The 27918-nt window shown below is 39.2% G+C and overlaps 2 protein-coding genes and 1 long non-coding RNA gene across 4 annotated transcripts in view; 1 reads left to right on the forward strand and 2 right to left on the reverse strand.

The window, feature by feature from the left end:
- LOC309502046 overlaps window positions 1–26310 on the forward strand; it is a 153010-nt gene extending 126700 nt beyond the window's left edge. Inside the window, exons 2-5 of one of the 2 annotated variants that reach the window (XR_014207088.1) lie at window positions 21276–21342; window positions 21555–21636; window positions 21984–22114; window positions 26233–26310. This is a non-coding gene — a long non-coding RNA (uncharacterized lncRNA). The remainder of the gene's footprint in view (window positions 1–21275; window positions 21343–21554; window positions 21637–21983; window positions 22115–26232) is intronic. The other variant, XR_014207089.1, reaches the window with a different exon arrangement.
- LOC309501907 (uncharacterized protein) overlaps window positions 1–27918 on the reverse strand; it is a 427051-nt gene that overhangs the window by 293414 nt on the left and 105719 nt on the right. Inside the window, exons 10-11 of the mRNA XM_082174163.1 lie at window positions 12948–13121; window positions 12511–12684 (exon numbers count right to left, since the gene is read on the reverse strand). Of these exons, the coding sequence (XP_082030289.1) occupies window positions 12511–12684; window positions 12948–13121 (348 nt within the window). The remainder of the gene's footprint in view (window positions 1–12510; window positions 12685–12947; window positions 13122–27918) is intronic.
- On the reverse strand, window positions 6308–9184 carry LOC309502023 (ribonuclease inhibitor-like). Its single transcript, XM_082174347.1, has 4 exons — window positions 8810–9184; window positions 8237–8410; window positions 7905–8066; window positions 6308–6532 (listed from the first exon to the last, which is right to left on the reverse strand). Exons 1-4 carry the CDS (start codon window positions 8965–8967, stop codon window positions 6478–6480), a joined length of 549 nt encoding a protein of 182 aa, XP_082030473.1. The 5' UTR covers window positions 8968–9184; the 3' UTR covers window positions 6308–6477.

A 27918-nucleotide genomic window follows, 5' to 3' on the forward strand; every position in this document is an offset into this window, starting at 1 on the left:
CAGCCTTTTTCTTGGTTGCTTTTATAAACAGATAACCATTTATTTAACAGTGCCTTTTATAAAAGAGACTGTAATATAATAAAAAATTACCATTATGTAGAATATTTTTGTACTTCACTTTTGTTTGTTCCCATGTTCTCGTGTGGTGACTCTGACATTACAATGAACAAAGTAATTATGCAATTATTAAAATACAAAAATATAGGCTAATAAGTGATAAAAACATCTAACATGGCCACTTCTAACGGATTTAAATTGTCTGCTACTTTTTGCCAGCCCTCTCTCCTGGCTTTTGCAGACTTTGAGGTGTTCCCTGGCGTTTTGATTAAACATTAAAATTCCGAATAAACTTCGACTATTAGTTCTTGCTCTGCTGAGGAGAAAAACTGAGCACGCTCTTTGGCCACGCTGAACAGCCAATAGCAGCGTTGCTGATCAATGTTTCTACTATCGATACATATCCCCTTTTATACCAGCGCATGAACGCGCAATTATCTCAGATAACTCAATCCAGCGATACTAATCATATCCGGCAAGTGTGTTCGAAGAACCGAGTTAGCCAGATCATGATTAGCACGATCATCTTGGATGTGTCATTTGATCTCGGATGTAATAAGCAACGTACGAAGAACGAGCCCCAGATGTCCACAGCAATGACTAGGTTAATAAACAGTTCATAAAGCTTGTTTCCGCCACAGAATAAAACATTTAAAAAGATAATTGCAACTTTACATCTCGCAATTCTGACTATTTCTCAGAATTGTAAGATATAAGGTCAGAATTGCGTGTTATAAAGGAAATAAAAAAAATAAAAATTAAATTCTCAGAAATGCATGCATAGGCTATATCTCGAAATTCTGATTTTATAACACACAATTGCAATTTTATGTCAATTCTGACTTTATATCTCGCAATTATATCTCGTATATAAATATGCAATTGTGAGAAAAAAAAGACCCAACTGCTTTTTAATTTTTTTATTCTGTGGCAGAAACCAGCTTTCATAGTTAACCTTGCTTTCTGGAGACGTACTGGTCAAACATAATCCTACATAGAGTTTAATTGCTGTTAGCAACTGTTTAATGCTGGTGTTTTTTTATTTATTTATTAACCCTGTAAAGCTTGATATATGAAATAACGGTCAGACAAGTCTAATGTGCTTTATGTGTTGTATCACCATTGGTATATCGGGCTTTTACAGCTCAGAGTATTAATATATAAGAACAATATATTCTGAGGCCCAAACTGAGCTAAAGATAAGCAAGTTGGTGCAGTTGCTGATATTCATCTGGCCATAAACATTTGATGAAATTCTGAGAGCTTTTTAACGTAAATCAATGAGATCTTAAATAACTGTAAAAACAAAAGAATAAAGAAAAAGTATAGTTTGTGAATAGAATAGGAAAATAACATCATCGCAATTAGTCAGTCCAGGTGAAGAGGTGTTGTGCCTATGAGATGGTGACCACGAGTGACCTCTTTTATATGACCACGAGGTGGCGCTCTCTCCCCCACCACAGGCTTGAGGGAGTGCAGGTGAGAGAACCTCCAACCAGTTTGAATTTACATGTTTATCAATAAATAAAAATAGAGATCAACTATACTTGACTTCTCTATCAAAGTTGTAGTGAATTATTTGAATTTTGATAGATATTTTGGACCTACTGTAATAAGGGATCCACTGGAGGCAAGTTGAGAAATGAGAACCCAAGTGCAGTTTATTGTAACTAAAATAAAACATGAAACAAAAACATGACGTGGCATGAAAACAAAAACCGTGGCATGAACATGAAACTCACACTACAGCCGAATTACAGGAAACAATACTTGACCAAGACACATGGCAAACATGAGGGCTTAAATACACAGACTAATGATAAAACAAGGGACACCTGTGAACAATGATCAGACAATTAACCAATGACAAGACATGGCAGGATCACATGACAGACATGGAAACAAGACATGACACAGAAACATGACAAGAACAAACCCAAAACGTGACAGAATCCCCCCCTCTAAGGGCATCTCCCGACGCCCAACAAAACCAAAACACAAGATAAGACCAGGAGGGTGGTGGAGTGGAGGAGGTCATGGGGGAGGGATGGTGGGCCAGGCCGGTGCAGGGGGACAGGACATGGGACGTGGCATGGCGTGGGCGGACCTGGGCCGTGGCAAGGCGTGGGCGGACCTGGGCCGTGGCAAGGCGTGGGCGGACCTGGGCCGTGGCAAGGCGTGGGCGGACCTGGGCCGTGGCAAGGCGTGGGCGGACCTGGGCCGTGGCAAGGCGTGGGCGGATCCGGCAGTGCAGGAAGCCGTGGGCGGATCCGGCAGTGCAGGAAGCCAGGCCGGATCCGGCTGTGCTGGAGGCCAGGGTGGACCAGACAGTTCAGGTGGCCAAGGTGGACCAGACAGTTCAGGTGGCCATGGCGGCGCGGCCTCCATGGTCCTATCAAGGACCCTACTGCCCCCCCCCAAAATTTTCTTGGGGACAGCTATGGGGTTATGGGCTGGAACAGACAACGACTCCAGAACAGAAATGACGTGAAAAGTCTCAGCAGTCGTGACGTGAACAGGATCTGGCTCGGCAGACGTGACGTGAACAGGCTCTGGCTCGGCAGACGTGACGTGAACAGGCTCTGGCTCGGCAGACGTGACGTGACGTGACTCGGCTCTGGCTCGGCAGACGTGACGTGAACAGGCTCTGGCTCGGCAGACGTGACTTGAACAGGCTCTGGCTCGGCAGACGTGACTGGCTCGGCAGACGTGACGTGAACAGGCTCTGGCTCGGCAGACGTGACTGGCTCGGCAGACGTGACGTGAACAGGCTCTGGCTCGGCAGACGTGACAGACGTGACGTGAACAGGCTCTGGCTCGGCAGACGTGACGTGAACAGGCTCTGGCTCGGCAGACGTGACGTGAACAGGCTCTGGCTCGGCAGACGTGACGTGAACAGGCTCTGGCTCGGCAGACGTGACGTGAACAGGCTCTGGCTCGGCAGACGTGACGTGAACAGGCTCTGGCTCGGCAGACGTGACGTGAACAGGCTCTGGCTCGGCAGACGTGACGTGAACAGGCTCTGGCTCGGCAGACGTGACGTGAACTTCAAATGTGTGCACCGACCACACATACCATATGGCTGTGGCCATGATTGTTAGTGTAGCCATAACTGAGGGCTCAGGTTCAGGCGTGGCGGCGGCCATCTTGTCAGGAGACACAGGCTCGGTGGCGGCCATCTTGTCAGGAGACACAGGCTCGGCGGCGGCCATCTTGTCAGGAGACACAGGCTCGGACTTGGCAGGCGTGACGTGAAGAGATTCAGGCTTGGCAGACATGACGTGAAGAGATTCAGGCTTGGCAGACATGACGTGAAGAGATTCAGGCTTGGCAGACATGACGTGAAGAGATTCAGGCTTGGCAGACATGACGTGAAGAGATTCAGGCTTGGCAGACATGACATGAAGAAATTCAGGCTTGGCAGGCTTGGCAGACATGACGTGAAGTGGCTCAGGCTTGGCAGGCATGACGTGAAGTGGCTCAGGCTTGGCAGATACTGTGGGTTTGTGGGGCTTCTCCTCAAAACCCACAGTAAATGAGGAACCGCTAAATAATAGGGCATAGTCAATATATTGGGCCAAGGACCAGTGGATTTTCCCCCCAGGTAGCTGGTAGCAAACAGGCTCATTTAAACCTACCCTAAAAATGTCTTTGAGCGCCACATCATTAAAATCCACCAGGTGAGAGAGTTCACAAAATTCTGCCACATACGTTTCAATGGGAAAATTCCCCTGGCGTAGGTTCAGGAGGGCAATCGCTGGGTTCATTGTTGTAGGTCAAGTATTCTGTAATAAGGGATCCACTGGAGGCAAGTTGAGAAATGAGAACCCAAGTGCAGTTTATTGTAACTAAAATAAAACATGAAACAAAAACATGACGTGGCATGAACATGAAACTCACACTACAGCCAAATTACAGGAAACAATACTTGACCAAGACACATGGCAAACATGAGGGCTTAAATACACAGACTAATGACAAAACAAGGGACACCTGTGAACAATGATCAGACAATTAACCAATGACAAGACATGGCAGGATCACATGACAAACAGGGAATCACATGACAGACATGGAAACAAGACATGACACAGAAACATGACAAGAACAAACCCAAAACGTGACACCTACATATACACTTCCAGATACATATGCACGCACACACTTACACAGAGGCCCGAAGCGCAGAAGACGGAAAGGACGTAATAATGCCCATATATGGGAAACAAGGTTGATGGCACATGATTTATTTCCTCTGGGAAAAAAACAAGAAATTGCTTAGGAACAAATGTAACCAGTTTCATATATATATATATATGACTGCTTCTTTGATTTTGAGTTGTAGCATTTTTGATTTCGATGTCGTGTGCCTCCCTGGGGAGAAATGAGTTCTCTTCTAGCTCAGTTTATTAACTGAAATTAGTTTTGCTCATATTACTCTGCTGTATTATCCTAACTTGGAAACCTCAGATGAGAACAAGTTATTTTTGAACTGCATTCAACTCTATTGCTTGAACTGCATACAAGGTAAATTAGCCTGTGTAATATCCACTCAGGACTGCCCTGTTGAGATTGGATAAGCTTCAGCTTACAAAGACAGTTCTATTAGTAATAGACAGAGCATTATATTATACTTTGCAAGACCAAGGACAACGAAGGATCCAGGAAAGATTCTGCTGAAGGGTAAGCATGAATTTGATCAATGTGCCTATAGTTGTCAATGATTGTTATTGTTTCACGAGAGTGTAGGGATACTCCTAGATTTACTGGTATAAATTAAACAAGCTAGTGAGGATTTAATCCTATTCTGACCTGACAGCAAAAGACTACCTAGCTACTTCGATACTAGGGGTTCTTCAGGAAAATGAGATAAATACCAGCAGATCTCACCACAAAGTAGAAGCCTAAATGGGATCGCACACTGGACGCGCAGCGCCGCATCTTTAAAATTCGAACACATTATTCTCTATCAGTGTACACACACCATAGACAGTATATAAACTGGACACAGCGACCCCATTGGATTCAACGGAGAAAAGCGAAGTCAATTAGAACCTCTCACTTCCTGATGGCTGAGCGTACTGCGCAGACTCAAACTCAAACTTCAATGTTTTATGAAAGTTATGTGTAGGGTTAGGGTTTCTGGACAGGAATTGTGTTCCAAGATGAAAAAATAATAATGTTGACCCAAGAATGTTGTCCTGCTTGAAACCACAGCAAAGATTTTTACACACAGCAACTCAAAATCACCAAATATTCAGTTACGTTCCAAGACCATAAAAAAAATTCTCAATCAGACACTCTACCAACATGTACAACATAAGTTAACTGACTGTAAGAGCTAGAGCCTGTCTGTGTTTGTGCTGCACAGTACACACACACACACACACACACGTTGCTTACTGTGCCATAAGGCTTACACCCTGGTTAGCCAGTGCTGACTGTGCCATTCATTTGTCAAATGTTGTCCAGATATGTTGCAATGTAATCGGGCCATATTTGCTGTGTCATGTGTGGGCCACTTTAGGTTCACATTCAGATTCACAGTGATTATAGTCCCTCATCTTTACCAAAACCTGCCCAGTTATGTTTTAAGAGAACTGGGTCACGTTTGCTGCAACATATGACCCTGGATCACAAAACCAGTCACAAGTCACACGGGTATGTGGCAATAGTCAACAATACATTGTATGGGTCAGAATGAGGGCCATATTTGGTTTACACCCAGATTAGTCATTCGGGCCATAAGAAGGCCTGCAGTGCCGCATCATTGCCTGAAGTGGCCCACATCCGTCTGCTATCTGAGGAGCGAGTGAAACACACACAAATGCTGTTAACTGGTAAACATGTTTAGTCGGTCTGTTCTGTGGATGAAGTCTCTTCTCCTCTACAAAGACAATATACAGTAGATCATCAGCAACAGACACACACATAACTAACTTCATATACAATAAAACAATAAAGATATTCTGTGTATAAAATGTTAGAGAGATAACGTAAATGTTTAAAAGTTACATGTAAACTTTATATCTTTTGAAACATTTATGTGCTATACTTGACAATCACGTTCATGATTAGAAATATTTTAATAATTATGGATGAGTTCAATCCAAACATTATTATATTTGCAGGCCTGATACTGAAGATTTCTGCTGACACTCATCTGAGCTTCTTCCTCTGTTCCACCTTTAATTACAACTAAACCATCATTTGGCTGAATAATAAACCAACATGACTCATTCAATATCACGTTTCTAATACGCATGCTAACACACACGCTGCTTTATTTAATTGTGAAGTCTGAGTCTCTTCCACCTGTATGAAACACATTTACACATTTATTTCTCCTCATAGACAGTAGTGAGACTCTTCTGTGGATCACCTGATGGTTTCTGCTCCTCTCATGATCATTTCACAGATTTAAAACCATGATGTAAACAATCCACCGCTGACGTTGGTCAACTGATATTCATCTCTGTAAAGTGGAACAGAAGAGAAAACAATCAGTGTTCAGTGTAACAGAAGAGAAAATTATTATATTTCAATTGCTGTTTTTTTTTTTTTTGTAAAAATAAGTTAAACTGAATTCCTGTAATCAGATTAATTACCGACTTTACATGATCTTGCACAGATATTTGTGTTTTATAATATAATAGATGTAAAACCTGAATGATGTTCATATGTTTGTGTGTGTGTGTCGGTGCGACTCCTATTGAGTCTCTGTAAAGGAGAAACTAATGAGTGTACGGCGTATGGAATAAACCACAGGGAGCAAATACAAATGTTATTTTGAGTTCAAACACAAACCTTTAGTTAAAGCCGTTTGTCCTCTAGTTTAAACATGTTTGTAGGCTCTTAGTAAATCACTGAGAGTAGAGTAAGTGTAAAGTAGTGTGACGTGTTGCTTGTCACAGTAAAAACACACTAGAGACAGAGACATTTCTCATGTGAGCTGGACGCTGTGAGCTGAAGCTGGAACTGCACTGATTTTAGCAGGAGTGCAGCGTTTTCCTAGCCTGGCAAGCCAGACCTACATCAAGATGTTAGGTCTGGAAACTCACCATAGACCCGGCTCAATCCGAGGGGCGGGATAAATGGCTGTCTTTCAAATTCCCTCTGCACGCAATAGGACAGCGCTTCAACCAACCAGAGCGTTTTCCCAACAGCGGAGCTAACGTTAGTTGATAAATTCAACTTTTGCCATATCTAGCAGGCAAAACGACGAACACATCTTCCTTTTTTAAGAATGACTTAAGTGCCGTTCTTTGCTCTTTTCTCAAAGAAAAACTTAACTCCAAGTCCTCCAGAGTCGCGGACAAAGCCGATTCGAAAGACTGTTCTCCAGCAGCAGCCGCCATTCTTTGTTTTCAAGTCGCAGCCAGGTAACTGTCGCAACTCTGTCGTCATTATGTAAAGCCCGCCCCGCCTACTCTATAAGCGACGTGATTTGCCTGACCCAATTTAGGTTTTTGCAGATCGAAAGTCTATGGAGAGTTGCTAGACTACCCTGGCTGCAAAATACATTTTGCTGCCACTAGGGTGCGTCTAGATTTCTAGGCTAGCGTTTTCCTACAATCTGACCAAGTCTGTTTTCACACTGAAATGATTCACTTCTACTGACACAGTTAATAAAGCAGGTGTTGATGTATAAAGCTGAGACAGTGAGCTTTTGTTCTCTTTCCTCCTTTGTGTTAAACATTTCAATAACTTCACATTTTGTTCTCACACAAACCCTTTGTTGCAATAAAGCTTAATGATAATTTCCTTTCACGCATGTTTGAAAGGTTTGTTCATATATCAGAGGTAAATGAAGATCTCTTTAATATCTCAGAGTGATGTTTCCTCACCTCAGGACACAGTTTGAGTCTCGTATCACGCCTCTGAGCCGCTGCTGTGAGTCTTCTATATTATTGTGTCTCAGATTAAGCTCTTTTAAAAACTGCAGTGCTTTTGAGTTAGTCAAAGATTGAGTTAAAGAAGAAACATCTGTAATGCCACAGCGATATAGACTAGAAAGACACAAACAGAGGAAGAGATATTATCTTACAAACAAATCATGAATGTAAAGAATTTTACACTAATATAATGTGAATTTAGACTCATTGAGTATAAAGTGTTTTAGTTTAAACTGTTGAAGTGATTTTAAGCATTTTGATTCTTGTATGTGAATGTGACTGACCTCAATCTCTCCAGTTTACAGTGTGAATCCTTCAGTACGGCACACAAGTGCTTCACTCCTGTGTTTCCTAGTTCATTCTCGCTCAGGTTCAGCTCTCTCAGGTGTGATGGGTTTGATTTCAGAGCTGAAGTCAGGATGAGACTCTGTTTCTCTGTAATACTGCATTCACTCAGACTGAAGACAGAGAAATAACAATAGTTCACATCTATGATGATCATCTTATTGAAGAGCTACAGCAGCATTTAGTTTCCAATAGTCTGTTCTGAAACCCAGTTACACTAGTTCTGTGCGCTGGAAGACACTGTTTCTTCTCTTTCATTTTAACTATTTATTTGATGTCCCTCTTCTTTATTCTCTGTTGAAAAGGCAGATTTCTGCATGTACACAATCAGTACATTGTATCAAATGCTGGAAATTAAACAATTACTATCTAGATAAAAACACATAAAAATGTGAGCAATAGGGAAAACCCAGAAAGTGCACTGCTATAAACAATGAAACATAAGCCCTGCTGTCTTCAAATAAATAAACTTCAGTCACACTGTAATTGCTGTACAGTATAATGATACTAACTGTAGTTTCTCCAGCTTGATTTGTGGGTTCATCAGTAGATCACTGAGGTTTTTCACTCCAGAGTCTCCTAGTTTATTCCTGCTCAGTTTCAGCTCTCTCAGGTGTGACGGGTTTGATTTCAGAGCTGAAGTCACATCAGAACAATCTTCATCTGTCATTTCACACCAGCTTAAACTACATTAGCAGAGAGAGCAGAAAATAAGACAGAAGAAAAGAAAACTCATTATTCTGTAAAGTCACATCATCTTCATCAGCAAATAAAACAGAGGAAGAGAGATCTTCATCTTTATTTCACCAGATCACAAAATACTAAGGTGAACATGTTTGCAGAAATATAATGTGAACTCAGACTCATTGTGAGATATTGAGTATAAAGTGTTTTAGTTTAAACTGTTGATGTGATTTTAAGCATTTTGATTCTTGTATGTGAATTAGAGGTCTGCACAGGCTTTAAACTGAAGCCCGAACCCGGCCCGTACCCGCGATCATTTAACCCGACCCGACCCGACCCGACAATTACATGTTAAGCCCGAACCCGAGGTCCACTCTGTTTCTCACAGCAAATACCATTTTTGCAATATGTTGTATTTAATGATTGCTTGAAACGGTAAACAAATACATGTAGGCGCAGCGGCCCTATAAGCACAGCTGTAAGAGAAAAACTTACCAATCACGTAACTTTGCTGTGGTCGAACAGGTGTACCAGTCACACATTTCTCTAGAACTCAAACTGTAAACTTTAAAAAGTTCACGCAGTGTTGCAAAACTATTTACACAAATATATCCTTCTCAGTGTGAGTTATGAAGGAAGAGAACGGCGTCGACAGTTGATGGTTTCAGAGCCGTCCTCCTCTGATTGAAAGTTAGTCCAGCTGCACTGAAGTTTCTCTCGCTGCTGCTGCTACTTGCAGGGATGCTGAGGATACTACGGGCCAGTTTTGACAATAAGGGGAAAACACCGCTGTTGTTTTTCGACCAACCCAAGAGATCCCGCTCTTCTTCCATGTCGTGGTTGCGGCTGGAGTATTGCGTAACTTCATCTGCGGTTTCACCGAGGGGCACGTTTACCCACTCCTCAAACTCTGCCACTATCTTGCTTCTTTTAGTGGCCGGTTCAGCCACCCGTTCAGCTGGCTCGTTGCCTGTGGTAAAGCTGGCTATCCGACGCCTGGCTTCTTGCTGGATATCCTCTCTGTCAGGGAGAGACAGTATGCGGAGCTGACAGAACTTTGGCCAAATGAATATGGCAATCTTATGTAGTGTCTGGATTTTGATTTTGCGGTTCAGCCATTCAAGATGCCGCTCACGAATGATGGCCTGATGAGGACTGTCTGACGCCACAGGTCTGCAGTGGCGCTAAAGCCTCTCGTGCCACAAAACAACCAGGTTAAGTGTGGGGTACTGGTCACCCTCTAGTTCCCTCTGAGCCTGGTAAAATGGGCGAAGAAATTCCAGCAGGAACTCCAAGACATCTGGAGATATTTCGTCGATTTTTCGGCTCTCCCCTCGGCTTTCAAGTTTTTCTCGAAGCTCAGCGTACACCTGCTTAATTGAATCCAAGGTAAGGAACACCGTGCTAAACCTGGTGTCTGACATTTGCCTGACAGTTGTTGATAACTGACTTATTATACCCGTTTGCTTGACATATCGCACAAGTGCCTTTGCTGCCAGCAAAGTCTGTGTGACCTCTGGTGCGCTGTCTCGTAGTTCGGCAGAATCAAGCACGTGTTTGAGAACTGTGTTATAAACATGGTCCTGACAATCCAGTCGATGATACGGCGCGAGTGCAGCAATCATGTTTGATCCCTGGTCAGTGACCCAGACGACTTTGTTCATAACACAAGCATCAAATCCTAGTACAGATACGAGCGGTCTCTGTAATTCTCTCCGTATGTTGTCACCGGTTTTTGCTTCTTCAGGAGGGAACATCGCTGTTGTTAGGACTCTGCTTCGAAGCAAAAAATCAGGTGTGATGTAGTGGCAAGTGATAGTTAAGAAACTGATCTTGCGATAATCGTCAGTCCACATGTCGGTGGTCATCCCAACACTAATATCAGACATGATCTCTGATATTTCTTTGACCAGCGCCTGTCTTTTGGAGGCCGCGGTTTCCTTGCATCTCCGAGAGATGGTTGTGGGATTAGGTAACACACTGTCCACTGAGACACGGCCATATGCAGCCCCCACATTCATTAGGTCTTGCGCTAGGTTAATAAAACCTCTTCCAGCAACCGTATGAAACGATCTAATATCCCGACAGCAAAACTCCACACATTTTTCTGTTACATTAGATTTTACAGAAGCTGGTACTGACTTGGCTGTTGGAGATAGATAGTCTGAAAGAGATGACTGTCTGTTGTTACTAGCGGCTAGGCCTGCTGTTGGACGAGTGCATCCACGGTCAGTGTGTCGCTGTAGAGAAGATGTACCTGTCTTTTTGCTGTCATACGCCAAGACAGCTTTGCAAGCTCTACACTGCACGTAACCACTGGGCTCTTTACTGGTTGAAACGACAAGATCATAATGCTTCCAGATTGCAGCTTTTCCTGCATCATTTGGAACTGTCATAAGTTTTCCCTCAGTAATTTTTTGCTTTATCAGACTTATGGTTTGCTTGCTGTCGTCTGCTGTCTGTGTTGTGACTGAAATAGCGCGCGAGAGCGGTAGCACATGCGCAAAACAGTTTTGTGGTATAAATGATGTAATAATAAAAAAAAAATTAAATTTTTATTTTTTATTTTTTTTTATTTTATTTTATCATTATATCATTTATATATTATATCATTGATATATATATATATATATATATATATATATATATATATATATATATATATATATATATATTTGAGAGAGAGAGCCTGTGTGTCTGTGTAGCCAAATGTACATTGCACATCTGCGCACGCATGTACTTTCTCTCTCGCGCGTGCCGGTCACCACAACACAGCAAGCAGGCAAAGCACACGGCACGCAAACTATATATAGTCTATTTAGTTTTTCTTAGTTACAAACCCGAACCCGACCCGAACCCGAGGCTGTTCATTAAACATTAACCCGAACCCCGCACATTTTTCGGGACCCGTCGGGCTCGGGTCGGGTAGCAGACCTCTAATGTGAATGTGACTGACCTCAATCTCTCCAGTTTACAGTGTGAATCCTTCAGTACGTCACATAAGTGCTTCACTCCTGTGTTTCCTAGTATATTCCAGCTCAGGTTCAGCACTCTCAGGTGTGATGGGTTTGATTTCAGAGCTGAAGTCAGGATGAGACTCTGTTCCTCTGTAATACTGCAATCACTCAGACTGAAGACAGAGAAATAACAATAGTGCACATCTATGATGATCATCTTATTGAAGAGCTACAGCAGCATTTAGTTTCCAATAGTCTGTTCTGAAACCCAGTCACACTAGTTCTGTGTGCTGGAAGACACTGTTTCTTCTCTTTCATTTCAACTATTTATTTGACGTCTCTCTTCTTTATTCTCTGTTGAAAAGGCAGATTTCTGCATGTACACAATCAGTACATTGTATCAAATGCTGGAAATTGAACAATTACTATCTAGATAAAAGCACATAAAAATGTGAGCAATAGGGAAAACCCAGAAAGTGCACTGCTATAAACAATGAAACATAAGCCCTGCTGTCTTCAAATAAATAAACTTCAGTCACACTGTAATTGCTGTACAGTATAATGATACTAACTCTAGTTTCTCCAGCTTGAATTGTGGGTTCTTCAGTAGATCACTGAGGTTTTTCACTCCAGATTCTCCTAGTTTATTCCTGCTCAGTTTCAGCTCTCTCAGGCGTGACGGGTTTGATTTCAGAGCTGAAGTCACATCAGAACAACCTTCATCTGTCATATTACAGCATCTTAAACTACAGAGAGAGAGAAGAAAATAAGACAGGAGAAAAGAAAACTCTTTATTCTGTAAAGTCACATCATCTTCATAAGCAAATAAAACAGAGGAAGAGAGATCTTCATCTTTATTTCACCAGATCACAAAATACTAAGGTGAACATGTTTGCACAAATATAATGTGAACTCAGACTCATTGTGAGATATTGAGTATAAAGTGTTTTAGTTTAAACTGTTGAAGTGATTTTAAGCATTTTGATTCTTGTATGTGAATGTGACTGACCTCAATCTCTCCAGTTTACAGTGTGAATCCTTCAGTACGGCACATAAGTGCTTCACTCCTGTGTTTCCTAGTTTATTCACGCTCAGGTTCAGCTCTCTCAGGTGTGATGGGTTTGATTTCAGAGCTGAAGTCAGGATGAGACTCTGTTTCTCTGTAATACTGCATCCACTCAGACTGAAGACAGAGAGAGAAAAGAAAATTAATCAGATTTATGTTGATCAACTAACGTGTTTAGCTTCATCCAGCAGACTTTTGCTGACAAATAAACAGGGATATCCAGGTTCAGGGAATACAGAGAAAGACTACACATTGTTCATTTAAATATACTACCAACATTGTAAAAATACAATGTTCTCTTGATCTATTTATATTAGTTTACACATTAATTTCATATCATTTTTAAAGGGTCATGAAACCCCCCTAAAACACTTTTTTTTTTTAGATGTGAACAGATATGTACAGGCTGCACATCACTGAAAATAATAAAAGCACTCATAAGTATTACCAATAAGTGGAAATTGGTTATTTTTGTGTTTTTCTGAGCAATTTGGTTCTTCCGGGCTGAAAACTAAAGTGGAAGCGACGTCACGGTCTCTGAGGTGGAAGCGTGCTTTCGGAGCGTGTGATTGGCTGCCGGGGCTGGAGAGAACTATTCTGTACGTCAGCCGGTTCTGAGCGACTCTGTTATATTTTTAAAATGCATCAAGGTGCCTTCAGATCCATTTATTTTTTTCCCTCTGCAGTCATATTTTAATATTCATGTGTCTGTTTAATGAGTGTGTTGCAAGTCTGTGTTTTATTAGTTGTTGTCTCCCCTTTTCCCACCCTCTACACTCCCACTTTTCCACAGCTTTACATGCACATTTCCTCAGATTTCTCCAGCTCTGAGATGTGAACGATCAGCTAAAACAGGGTTTCATGACACTTTAAGGTTCTTTCGTGTCAATGTCACCTTTGGTTTGCTCACTGGGACAAATGTGGTTCATTGTGTTCAGGTGTTTCTTGTGTGCTTAAAGCAACACTATGTAACTTTTCAACCTTCATAATATATTTCCAAGATCCTTGTGATGGTACATCAACTTACAATAGGTTGAATGACACGTCTGCCATAGCCTGACAGGGTCTGTATCGCTTTTACTGGCCCTATGTAACTTCGGGGTTCGGGTAGTAACCAGAGCACAAAAAGAACTACAAAATTCGACTGCTTTACGGCATACGTCACTTCCCCCACCACTTCCTCAAATTTGGACGTGAGAGGCCAACCAGCGTTTGTTTTCGGCTTTCGTGCGTATGTTTTACACCTGGCCACTTCATGCATTTTCTCAGATCGGATTGCTATCCGATCGTGAAAAGTCCAGGTTTAAATGCCCTCCGAAACGCATTTGAGACGGATTTGAATCCGATCCCTCAAACCACTTCAGGAGGAGATCTGAGATGCATTCCAGACGAATGTAAATGCATATGGTTTTTGAAACCACATATGTAAATTGTACTCCTCCCAAAAATGCAAAAAAAAACAACAAAAAAAAACGTGTGAGAGCTTGTTATAGGCTATATGTTATATCCAGATATGACGACACGCTGGAACACGCATCACCACAGATGAGCAACTGCATCAAGCCAACGTGCAAACTATCGCAAATCAAAGTGAAAGTAAGTCGCAGACGCTTATCACACAATCTTCATCATTAAAAGTAAAGAAACGAAATGATCTTACCAGGGCTGTTACTGCTCTCTCTTATTGCGGTCTTTGATTTTGAAATTTTAGCTGATGATCTATAAAATGCAGCTCATATCTGTTGCTTTCGGTGACGTGCACTCCATTAAATCTGCATATAGCGCGAGAATTGAAGATCGAATTTAAATCCGTTTCGCAAAAATACATTTATGTGACCAGGTGTAAATGGAATCGTTTTGATAAATCAGATAGCTATGCCTCACGAATTCGTTTGCCAGCTGAACTCAGGTGTTGTGAGGTGTATTTATCACGTAGTCCTGAGGGATATCAGACGACGCTGTTGACGTTGATTCCTGCGATTATCATGAGAACAGCTTTCAATATCTCACATAATTATCATAAATAAGCCTTACGTAGAGGTTGTAAATAGTGTAAACGAGCACAATTTGCAAACTATTATGGTAAATTGCAATAATCATGTCTAATGACATCATAACGGCCAATATTATGAAATAATGCGACGTACATTTAACTTAATTGATGTTATCTGGCATTTTGTAATGTTTACATTCCAATAAAAACAACACAAATTCAATTATACAGTAGGCCTAGACTATAGACTATTTACTTGTGATTTAGCTGCAATCATGTAAAAACGTTATAATATAATATATTTACGACAGTGCAAGTATTCCATGGCGACTCTAGGGGTCGCTGTTTGACAAAAACACAATTTCTACTCAGTGTGGCTTTAATAGTGTCTGTGTATATATTTAGCCCTCATGCAGGGCCGTACACACCATTGAGGCGTGTATAGACCTTATACGCCAGAGAAACAAGCGCGCAGCATCTTTAGAAATAATGTCTTTGAACTTCTATTTTTGCGGTCGCTCTGTATATTTCTATGTAGTGCAGCAGATTAATGGCATATTTCAAGAGAATCGTTCAAATTGGTATAAACGCATGACATTTGGCACAGATACTCTCTAAGGGTCACTTTTTGGGAAAAAGGCGTTGGCCACCGAAAAATTCAACATGGCGGCCATTTTTTCAAGATGGCCGCTATTTCTGTAAAATGCTCATTATGTCAATTGTTCAAACAGTGATGTAGGCATAACATTTTGTGAAAATACTCTCTTCAGAATGTTTTTTTGGAAAACGGTGCTTGTCCCTTAAAAATTCAAGATGGCTACCAGTTTTCAAGATGGCCGCCATTTCTCTTGAATTCTTACATCTTTTTTTCAAATGGTGTTGCTATCATGAAATTTGGTACAAATATTCTTCAAGGAACATTATCATGGAAAAAGGTGTGTGCCGCTCAAATTCAAGATGGTGACCATTTTCAAGATGGCCACCATTTCTGTCAGAGCTCAATTTAATGTGTTAAGGAAGGTTTTGTTTAATAGAGTGAACGTCATTACACAACCAGGGCACACTGGTGACTTCACTGCTGTGGAACTCAGCATGGGGTTCAGTGTCAGCTGATCTAGTTTTACTTACACTGTAGTTCTTGACTAGTAGTAATAGTATAGCTAAGTTTAGTGTCCCAAATGCTGTCTACCAGCCCCTCATCAATTAGCTAGTAATAGATGTAGTTAGATAGCCGCACCTGAATTGACAGGTTGTGCCAGCGCGGGAGAGCCGAGCCATTTTGAAAAATGGCCGCCATATTGAATTTTTGAGTGGCCAACGCCTTTTTCCAAAATAGTGGCCCTTAGAGAGTATCTGTGCCAAATTTCATGCTTCTATACCAAAGTGAACGATTTTTTTACTAATCTGCTGCACTAATGGCATCGCTGTCCACGAGTAATTAGCTGGTGAAGTGGATTTACTTATTGTAGAGTTAATGAAAGTTATCATGAGCATGGTAATGTTTTAAGCAGATGTCTTAACAAATGTCAGTAGACCGGGAAGATTTCTCTCTGGCGTTCATGGTGAGTCTGCATCGTAAACTTCATCTTTGCAGTGACACAGAAAGCACCAGTTTATTAATAAACAATTAAATGTCTCCTTGCTATTTCTGACACATTCATTATCATTACTTTTGCCGGTTCTTTGTGGCAAGCTTTATGCATGCGGTCGTGCGCTTGAGTAAGGCTATATTACGTAAACGCTCATTATCCTGTATAGCCTATTTAAGTAATTAAATTAATATAAAGGGGCGATTTTTCCACTAATGGCTTAACTGAACAACTACTAGTCGACTACAAAAAAACTTTAGTCGGAGGCAGCCCTTATTCCACAAATGTTTTGGTACCAGCTGCCATTCTGGGTTGAGCGAGCGACCCTGAGCGGAATGAGCGAGCGGAGCGGAATATTCAGAAATGCGCTCGATCTCCGCTCACATGCCTGATCGGAACAAAGCATGACAAATTCAAACTTTATTTCATTTTCTCTGTGGCTTGAACACTCACTACATTAGGAATAAGAGCGTTAGTTAACGCTGTCCATTGATGCCCACTTTATTTCACGTTTTTAAGTACAATATTATGTTAGTCCACAGCCCCCCACCAGGGGGTGCTGATGCTATGACCAGGGGACTGTAGCACCCCCCTTCCCGCGCTACTGCCTTCTCATGTTCATTCATGTTTATTTGATGCTATAAATTAACTAGAAGGAAGAGATGATCGGTTCACGAGCAGCTTTATCTGAGGCTCTACAGCAATCTGTCACGACACATTAAAGAGCCACAAAACAGTATTTATTGTTTAAATTTCTTTAAAAAATTACTAAATTTGAAAGGTGAGAATTTGTTTCATATAAAAAATAACCTGGTCTGTCCTGTCTGTCAGCACCTTGTCAGTGTCCTCTCTGCTCCGCGATGTATTTTTCACTGCGTGAGAACATGGTGTGGCGTGAGAGCGGCGTTGCTTGTCGGACATAGCAACAGTAACTAAAGGGAACGGAAGGGAACGGTTTGGGTCTTTGCGAACGGTCAATTGGATGGGAATATACGTTGTACTTGACCCATCACTACAAAGACGACTCGACAGATTCGGCGGCATTCATTCGTGAAAAAATCATTACATAGCCTACATAATAGATTCCTTTAAATGTTAAGGGGAAGATTAAAAAAGAGAAACTGGATCTGTGAATTCTCACAGAATCACAATTGAATTCATATCTTGCTACTCAGTCAGAATTACATTAACCTGGATTCCCAGTCTCTGTCACAATAATCATATAGGCTATGTGATGTTTTAGGCCTATTGGCAGACATCCATTTAAAATGTAGGCAATGGCATATAAAGTATCTTTTTTCCAAATCCACTTAAGTTTCTCAGCTTGCACTCTAGTAACATTTGTGTGGTCCTGGTAGCTTTGCATAAAAAATGGTTGTCATTCGCAAGGCAACTTTTACTTTTATACTTTAAGTAAATTTCCAAGACTTTTACTTGAGTAAAGAAGTAAAATCACTACTTTTACCAGAGTATTTTTTAACACAAGTATCTGTACTTCTACTTGAGTACGGGAAGTGAGTACTTTTGCCATCTCTGGTCAATATAATGAAGGTTGTGAAATAATTGGCTAATATTAACTCTACTTTGGTGCTGTAATGATATTGCACATCACCACGATAAACGACCTCATCTGAGCTGCTTCAGCGGACTAACAACACTCGTCAATGTCAAAATGTTTGAGATGACCAATCAAATCAAAGTAGGCGGGCTTTATGTTCACAGAAGCTGCGAGTCGAGCGCAAATTCCAGCACAACGCTTCACGACACGCTTCAGTTAATGCTCATAAAGTGTGAGATATCCCTGCTGAAAAAAACAATAGAAACCATTACAGAATTGCTAATGGTTTTAATGGTTGTATTGGAAACTGTATTGGTTTTAATGGAAACTGTAATGGTCCTAGTGGGTCTCTATTGGTAATTTACTTTTTTCTATTGGTGGCATATTTTGTCTATTTTTCTGTATTGGTTTTAATGGAAACTGTAATGGTACTAGTAGGTCTCTATTGGTGATTTGCTTTCTTCTATTGGTGGCATGTTTTTTCTATTGGATACCATTAAGGACCAATAGAACACCTTTGGCAACTTATAGGTTACATGTTGGTATCTACTGGACACCAATATGAACCATTAAGTCTCCAACAAATTTAGTGTTTTCTTTGGTTTGATGATATTAATATATAATTTGTTTGTCACTGATTTCCTGGACTGTTCCTATGTTTAAGTGACACCTTTCACAGTAGAACTGAAATTCTACTTTCTCACAACTGTTTTTAAACACTCTGTTAAAAAGATACTTGGATCGAGGTACAACCTCTTGCCCAAACAATTTATTTATCAACTGCAGTAAATCATGTAACTGGCAGCCAGTTATTTTATGCTTTGCTGCATGGCTCATAATCATGAGCATGGCCCCAGGTTTTGTGGTAGTTCCTGTGGCAGTCAAAGCAGTGTCCATGTCAGGCTGTAGTTCAATCACTGACGGGATCAGGAGTGTTCTGCTTCGTGCTGCCTGTCCTATGGTCTAGGAGTCTGACTCTGTTCCACTGCATGCCTTTAAAAGCAACATCTCTGTTTAAGGTATGGTTGTGTGTAGGTCTGCTCATACACATATTCACGTAGGTTCATAGTTATATATATCACAAATAATGTATTTTATAATATTGAAATGTATCTTTGAACACTAGGCTACTGTTTAACAACAGTACACAATATGTTGCACACTGCTACAAGCTATTCAAAATGCTTTTCTTAAAGTTTTTAAATAACCTTTTAAAAATAGGCTCTACAAAAAATAAAATGACAAAGAAATATGAAACTTATGACCACTGTCTCATCTGTTTCACTGTAATACTTTTATTTAACAGGTATATGTTGTGTGAAGACTTTTATTTTGATATCCGATGAGAATTCTTCTCCTTTTCTCTGGGTTTTTATTTATTTATTTGTCTATTAAAAATCAAAAGTTATTCTTCAATAAGTATGTCAGACTTTGCTGGATCACCTCCGCCGTATGTAGGCTACTAAAGTTTTTATTTTTATTTTTTAATAATCAAATTTATTAAAATAATCGAAACAATCCTACTGGATAATAAGCTCGATAGCGTAACGTTACCCGTCACATTGGCTGTTTGGCTCTCTTCCTCATCAACACCTGGCCTCCCTGCTGAAAAATCCAGCTAAAACCTGCTTAAGCTGGTTGGCTGGTCTTAGCTGGTTTAAGATGGAAGTAGCTGGCTTTAGTTGGTCTCCCAGCCTGGCTTAGCTGGTTTTATCTGGTCTCCCAGCTGGCATGTATGATGAAGCTGGTTTCCCAGCCTGGACAATTTGGTGGTCAGCCTGGCCAAGCTGATGAACATCTTACACACACACATATATATATATATATATATATATATATATATATATATATATATATATATATATATATATATATATATATATATATAAGATCACATATATATAATAATAATGTTTCTTGTTTTGTTTGCCATTGTTATATAACGCAATTATTAGTATTGTAAAAAAACCTGGCATATAAACTGGGGTCTGACATTTTGCACATGAATGGGTCATAGACCTACACAATGAGTTTAAAATTCATGATTTAATATTAATGGTATTTTAAATGATGTTATATGTTTTAATTCTAGATGTTTATTTAAGTGCTGCGTGACTTTTAAGTGTTTTAATGCGCGTGAACATTCAAACACTGGAGCGAGCGCGTCACGCGAGAGCAGATGGAAACGGGGAAACGTCAACTGACAAACAGCAAAACTCGCGTCTCTCGCTGTTGTTTTCACTGCTTTCAGGTGAGTTTAGTCAACAAATTCACACAAATAATACATACAAACGTCCCTGACACCTTTATTACGTGTAATTGACACGCTTCTGTTGAATATTTACTTTATAGAAATGGTTTTGTGTCTTCAAAAAAGTCCGTTAGCATCTCAACCGTTTTCAGAAGAGGTAACGTTAAGTTAGGCCTAATTTACGTTAAGTTAAGGCTAACTAGCCTATAGACTGGAGCTCTTGTTTATGAAAATTTGGGGGTTTAAGTAACCACATCTTTGTGTAGATAACAATTTTTGATAGTTTTGTTTTGCTGGTAAACGTTAATTTGTCAATGGGTGATTGGAAGTAAGCTAATTTATTTAACCTAAAAGAATGCACTGTACTGTTAATCAGTACAGTGCATTCTTTTAGGTTAAATAAATTAGCTTACTTCCAACAAAAATATATATATATATTTCTTTCTCTTTTCTGCATTTCACCTCTGCTCTAGCTTGTAAATGTTCTATTGTAAATCCTATGTAATATTGTTGGCTCTGTGACAAATTGCATGTTATGTTCTAATCTAGATCATCATGCTGAAGGCCTGCTGCACCCCCGTCCAAGAAAATCTCCACGGCTATGAACCATATGACTAGTAAGCAAAACCACCTCAAACATACAGTGCACTACTGTTCAAAAGTCTGGGGTCTGTAAGATTTATGCTTTTGAAAGAAGTCTCACATTTTAAAATCATTAACCCCAGGTCAGACTGTCCTTGAGAAGCCTGTAGGCTAAATAATCAGCTAAATAATAGGCGACAAATATAATGTTATAATGGTCGTAGTTATAATAATTAATTTAACTATTATGATAACAGGATATCATGGTCATTGGTATATTTTATTTTTATTTCTCTAGGTCTGTTTTGAATTATGTTGGCCAATGAGACAGACACCATACTGTCCAACTCAGGGGTATTTATTTTGTATGTATTTTTTACTGATAAATACTTAAATTCTTTTTACTTTTAAATGCTAAATGTGGTTCAGGCACGCAAGTTATTTTTCACAGATATCTGGCCAGCTGTGGCTCATACTCTTAGCCTTTAAAATGTCTGAATTTATATCCCGAATGCAATATCAGGGGGTAAAGATATCATTAGAGTTCTTAAACTTATGGCTATGCTCTTGTTATCAGATGAGACATAATCCCTAGCGTTTGGCCCTGTGATTCTTCAGGACAAGACCTTGATGCCATCCACACTCAGTAGATGAAGAATGTGAGTTTCACAATAGCTGCCACTATAGAATAACGTTATACTTGGTATTTTAACGTGACATGTTATAACAAGAATATCTATGGCAAGAGCTCTTTTCAGTCGCTGCTTTCTTTTCCTCGTGATCATTTTCTTTTTTTTCCCTTTGCAATCCTCTGTAAGAGTATGAAAAAGGACAATATATGCTGCACATTTGTGGTCGGTTCTCCCGAATTTAATTTACGATATATTCCTTGGAGCTTGGAGAGTATTCACTTAAACACAGTTTATGTCTTAAGTTTAATCTTGTTGAATAATATGTCAAAAGAAATGCAATGGTCAGGATTATTGAGGGTCTTTTTCTTTGACAGCAGACACATGAGATAATGGCTGAAGTGAGTCAGTGAAGGAGAAGATCAAGATCTGGAGGAGGACATACAGTTTACACTTCGGGAGAATGACAAAGATGAGCTCCAGGGCAGATTCAGCAATCATTATAAAGGTGAGTTCAGTGTTTCCATGCTTAAGTGACACTGTTTAATAAAGCAGGTACATTATGTGTTATTTACAGTGATGATTTTACTTGTTTTATTATTATAAGGTAATATTAAAGGTTAAAAATGACCCACGGTAATAGACCTGCACGATATTGCAAAAAAACTGATATTGCAATATTTCATTTTTTCTGCAATATATAATGCAATATCTCAATAAAAACTATTTCACCAAATGACTTAAATAGCGCTATTTGGAAATAATTTATCATTCTAGAATGATTGGTGTGATTTTGTAGGGGTTTGCATCTGCATAGAAAATAATAAATTGCAAGCATAGGTAAAAAAATGTAACAAAGATGTGAAATAAGCTTTGCCTCATATTCCAGGTAAGTCTAATTTAGGTACAGAAATTGAGTAATCAACTGTAAAATAACACGGCATAGTCTTTACATATCCTGGCTTCACAGAGGCCTATACTGCAATATCACTACCACAGATAGGTATGAATGATAAAACAATATGTTCATGGCTTTAATGCATCACATAATATGGGTGTTTATTATGTCAGGTTGTGTGTGTCTTACACCTGTTTTATGAGGACACAGTTTATGGGGACATCATAAGAACATGTTCCTGATGTTTAACTTGACTAGAGAATCTCAGTGTGTTGTGTAAGTTTGACAGAATCCTGGTCTATGAGGACACCGTTTTACGGGGACACATATGGAATATTAGGAGGATCGATACTGATAACCAGGGCTTGACATTAACTTTTTTGCTCACTAGCCAATGTGGCTAGTGGTTTTCCAAAGTTACTAGCCACACAGCATTTTTACAGCAAAAGTTGACTATGGCGTGCTAAAATTTAGGCTACTTGAACTAGATTTACAACCCTTTTAAATGTAAAACCACTGTACACACCCAAATCAAGACTACATAAATATATAACAATACAGGTCATTATCATAAGCTCTGATAAGGTTGTGTGTAAAGCTCCTTTTTTTAAATAAAACGATGTATTATATGTCGCCACATAGCTCCACCGGCATACGATGTAACTCCAGCAGGGCAGCTAGCTGTCTCTTCGTTTCTGTGTTGTCGGTCACTAGCGCGCAAGCCCCAGGCAACACTGTGTGCATGTAATACTCATTAGGGCTGTCAAAATTTCTCAAAAATGACATTCGACTATTCCCTCTAAAAAAAAACCAAATAGCCTATAGTCGAACTATTGTAACATCTGGTTCCGCATTTTGTCAATGACGCGCATTACGTCAATAACAGGACAAATTAATACAAAGAGACATAACTACTTGTATAGGTAGTTTATTTAAGTTTAAACATATTTGACAACGTATTACCTACACAAAAACAAGTAAATCAACTAATGGCCAAGACCGCAGACCTCACTCTCGCTCACTCACAGGCACTCTCTCTCTCTCTCTCTCGCCCTCACCCTCAAGCTAGGTAGAGCGAATAGAGCATCGAGTCCTCAAGCGAATAGAGCGTCTGGCGCGAGTGATTTCAATGTTAAGTCAATGTAAAGACGCGTTTACGCGCGTCTGGAGGTCTTGCGGCGCGAATGAGCTCGTCACGCTCTCTGCGCATAACGGTTTAAAAGAACAACAACAATAAGCAAATGTTGAGTGCTGATCAAGAGTTTTGTGCAAGCAATTTAAGGTCGCGACTCTTATATAGCAGGCTTCATTCAGTGATTGAAACAAATATTATTAACATTAATTGAAGTTTTACAGTAGGCTATATAGAACCGACATTGAACGCTCCGAGCGAGCTGTGCTGTGGTAAACATGGAACTTTTCCTTGACATGAAACGGTAAATAATCAAACCAGTGTAAGCCTGCAGTGCATGAAACTGCTGTATCTAACCTACCTTATTCATGCAATATCTATTCAGTCAGTACAGTAGCCTACACTTTAATGTAATGTTTCTGTTTAACGTTAACGCTTCTTCCTGTTACCTGTCCCTGACCCCTCAGGCAGCGCGCCCACTCGCAAAGCAGACAGCCACGCCTCTGCTACCGAGGGCGTTTTTCCACATTCGAATATTCATTTTCACATCATCACATAGCCTTCACCATAACTAGAGATTGGCATGGAGTACTTTCCATAAGATCATCTCTCAATGCAAATCAAACCAGCTATTAGGCTAACTGAAATAAAACCATGTCAATCTCTAGGTATGGTGAAGGCTATGTGATGATGTGGGGCTATTTTAACTCGGCCATCCTTAAAAATATTCTTGTTTGCCGTAACCCGACCGACCCTGTCAATTTAGTACCGACCCAATTATTATTTTTTTTCCCCTTTTAGTCCGACCAACTTGCCGGTTGTAAACTTGCGTTAAGACCGACCGATTTTTTTTAACTCTTAAAACAACTAATACAAATGCAATAAAATAATATTAGTTAAGTATTGTGAATATAAATTGCCTAGACCTACATACAAACATAAGCTACGTTCTTTCTTTTAAATAAAAACCTGTGGCGCGTCATCTATGATTATGTTTACACCATTGGTTAACGCATCACACTACAGCCTGCAAGCTAAGTTCGCTTCGTTTCATTCACTGTCAATGGTTCGCGCTTGGTAATGATGGCTGCGGCTTTACTCTAAAGATTATTTCATTTTTATATGTTGTTGATTAAAAAATAAACATGCGAGAGCGTATTATAGGCTATATATGACGACGCTACTGCAACACACTCGCCGCAGATGAGAAGCTGCATCAACGTGCAAACTATCGCAAATCAAAGTGAAAGTAAGTCGCAGACGCTTAACACACAATCATCTTCATTAAATGTAAAGAAACGAAATGATCTTACCAGGGCTGTTTCCGCTTTCTCTTATTGCGGGCTTTGATTCAGAAATTTTAGCTAATGATCAATAAAATAATGTATCTCGTTGCTTTCGGTGACGTGCACTCCATTAAATCTGCATATAGCGGGAATTGAAGATCGGATTTATATCAGCAAAAAAACAACAACACACATTTATGTAACCAGGTGTAAATGGAATCGTTTTGATAAATCAGATTGGAATCCGATCTGAGAAAACGCATGAAGTGGCCTGGTGTAAACAGCCCCTAGACATAGGTGAAAAATGTATCCCGACCCGACCCCGATTTAAAAAATAAATAAAATAATAATATATATACTTTTTTATATTATTTTTTTTATATATAAAAAAATATAGACCTACCTACCGTCCCTTTTTTTCTTTTTTTTTTGCTGTTACTGCAAACCAAAATATTTTTAAGGATGGCCCAAAGGCCAAGGGAACTTTATCAGGATGCATAGTATCCTGGATCCATGAAGTAACTGGCCTTTAAAAATAAAAATCTGCCTGCCTCTATGGGAATTTAACATAGGGGTGTCCAGACTTATGCACCCTGTATTTTAAGGAAGAACATTTATTTATTTACGATACATTATTCATTCACAAAGAAAATTGGTGTCCTTAAAGGTTGGATTTTTCCTATTTTTTTTTAATTAAGGCATTAAGTTCAATTTCCAAAAGATGATTTTTTTATTCCTCTTTTTTAGTCAACTTTAGCATGAGTGTCTTAACTTATGCATAGCACTGTAGTTACTTACAGCTATATGACATTTTCTTGAATAGTTTATATTTTGCAAATATTGTACACTGGACCAAATTCTTAATAAATAAAAGCATTTTTACGTTAACTTTATTTATATATGTGACCTTAAAGTAATCCAAAAGTAACCAGATTACATTACTTTCATATTGTGGTAGTTGGATTGTTACTGAATACTTTTTTTAAAAGTAATTTGTAACTGTAACAGAATACATTTTTAAAGTAACTCTGCCAAGCCTGCCTGCTACCTATTGGTGCCAACTAATCAGTAAAACCAATATAATGGTCGACCTCTACTTTTAAATTAGCTAAAATGGTCTTATTCTGCATATTAATGTTTTTTTTGTTGTTGGTTTTGTCATGATACCCACAGAAAAATGGGTATCAAAGTATGCCCAAAGATGTTGGATGAATATATTTAAATGTATAATGTATGTATGGATAATCTTATGTACTGGTAATGTGGTTTAAGAGGTACATTGTCCTAATGAATTCTCCTTCTTTTTGCAGGTCTAATCAGTCAGCCCCAGTGAAGCCACACAATGTAAAAGAATAACTGTGAATCAAATAATAAAAATGTAATATTAATGTTTTGTGTCAGATGTTTATTTCCAGCTGGGTTGAGTAAAAAAAGCAGGTCTTAATACTATAATTTTTATTTCAGGTGCAAGTTCTTCATTCTTTGCAAAACAAAACCTGAGCTGTAAGCTATTGAAAAGTTGGTGTGAAGTTTATATCAATTGTGTATAATAGTAGTTATAATTCACATTAATTTATTAAAAATATAATTAATGTCCTAATTATTAACAGCTAAAAGCATTAAACCTACAAATCTTAGCCAATACAAAACTGTAATGGAAACCATTAAATATGTGCAAATCAAGACCAATACAAATTTGTAATGAAACCATCAGAACCAATACAAAACTGTAATGGAAACCATTAAATATGTGCAATTCAAGACCAATACAAATTTGTAATGAAACCATCAGAACCAATACAAAACTGTAATGGAAACCATTAAAATACAGACCAATACAAATTTGTAATGGAAACCCTTAAAACCAATAAATCCTAATGGAATTTGGCCCAAAACACACTACGTAATGGACTCCACTTGGTAATGGTTTTAATGGTTAACGGCTGATGGTTTGTAATGGTTTTGTAGTGGAAACCATTAGCAATTCTGTAATGGTTTCTATTGTTTTTTTCAGCAGGGATGATGTAAGCAGCGAAACTAAACAGCTGTTTTACAATAGAAGTTTTAAACAACCCACATAAATAATCAGTTTGCAAAGACTGTATCAATCAAAGCTCAGCTTTGGGAAGGGAAGATATACAGGTGAAGATAAGGAGACTGAGAGAAGAAGAAACTATAAGCTCAATTTAACAGCACAAGCACCTATTAAATATATTTCCATAATAGTATTATTGTATTAATATATATTTGTATACCTCGAATGTGTTTGAATATTTCCCCAGTATCAGCACTGGGACTTTCACTGTATTACTCCACTTTTCTGTGTTTGTGCAACTTGCATCATTAAGCCAGTAGGGGGCGACACGTGACCTTCTTTATGAGTGAGCAATGGTTCAATTAATTGAACTGATTAGTCCAAAAACATTGATTAATTCAGGAAAGAAACACGTTGCTGAAACTGATCTTTGATGCTCACACATATTGCTCATATGCCTCTGGACACAGAAGGATTGCATTGGCGTTTGATTGAAATGCAACATCTATGCAAAATAATCATTGAATCATTTCTAATTCCTGTTTGGAATAAGTGATTGTGTTTTATCAACAATATAAGCATAACATTTCTGCATTTCAGTTTTTGTAGTGTGGATCATTCATTGCAACATTTATCCTGATTCTCATGTTTAAGAATCTGTTTTCTGCTTAACAAATAATTTATGCTACTGTCCAGAGGTGGGTAGTAATGAAGTACATTTACTTCGTTACATTTACTTGAGTATTTTTTGGGAAAAATTGTACTTTTAAGAGTAGATTTGAATGTGGGTACTTATTACTTTTACTCGAGTACATTTCTAATGAAAAAACTGTACTTTTACTTCGTTACGTTGGGCGACGTCCTTCTCGTTACTTTATGCAATGTGTTGTTAAATGCGTAGTTTATTCCAAGCGCGATGTATCTTTTTTTCTGGGCTTGAGCGATGCTCAATTCACAAATG

The sequence above is a fragment of the Leuciscus leuciscus genome (assembly GCF_965113295.1).
Source record: "Leuciscus leuciscus genome assembly, chromosome: 6".
NCBI classification, from domain to species: domain Eukaryota; kingdom Metazoa; phylum Chordata; class Actinopteri; order Cypriniformes; family Leuciscidae; genus Leuciscus; species Leuciscus leuciscus.

What these genes read in the sequence shown, in the direction of transcription:
- LOC309502023 (XM_082174347.1), bottom strand. Translation starts at nt 8,967, where the DNA reads ATGACAGATGAAGATTGTTCTGATGTGACTTCAGCTCTGAAATCAAAC. An exon ending in ATCAAGCTGGAGAAACTACA is followed by an intron (nt 8,411 to 8,809) that starts GTTAGTATCATT and finishes CTCTGTCTTCAG; the next exon opens with TCTGAGTGAATGCAGTATTA. An exon ending in TGTAAACTGGAGAGATTGAG is followed by an intron (nt 8,067 to 8,236) that starts GTCAGTCACATT and finishes GTGTCTTTCTAG; the next exon opens with TCTATATCGCTGTGGCATTA.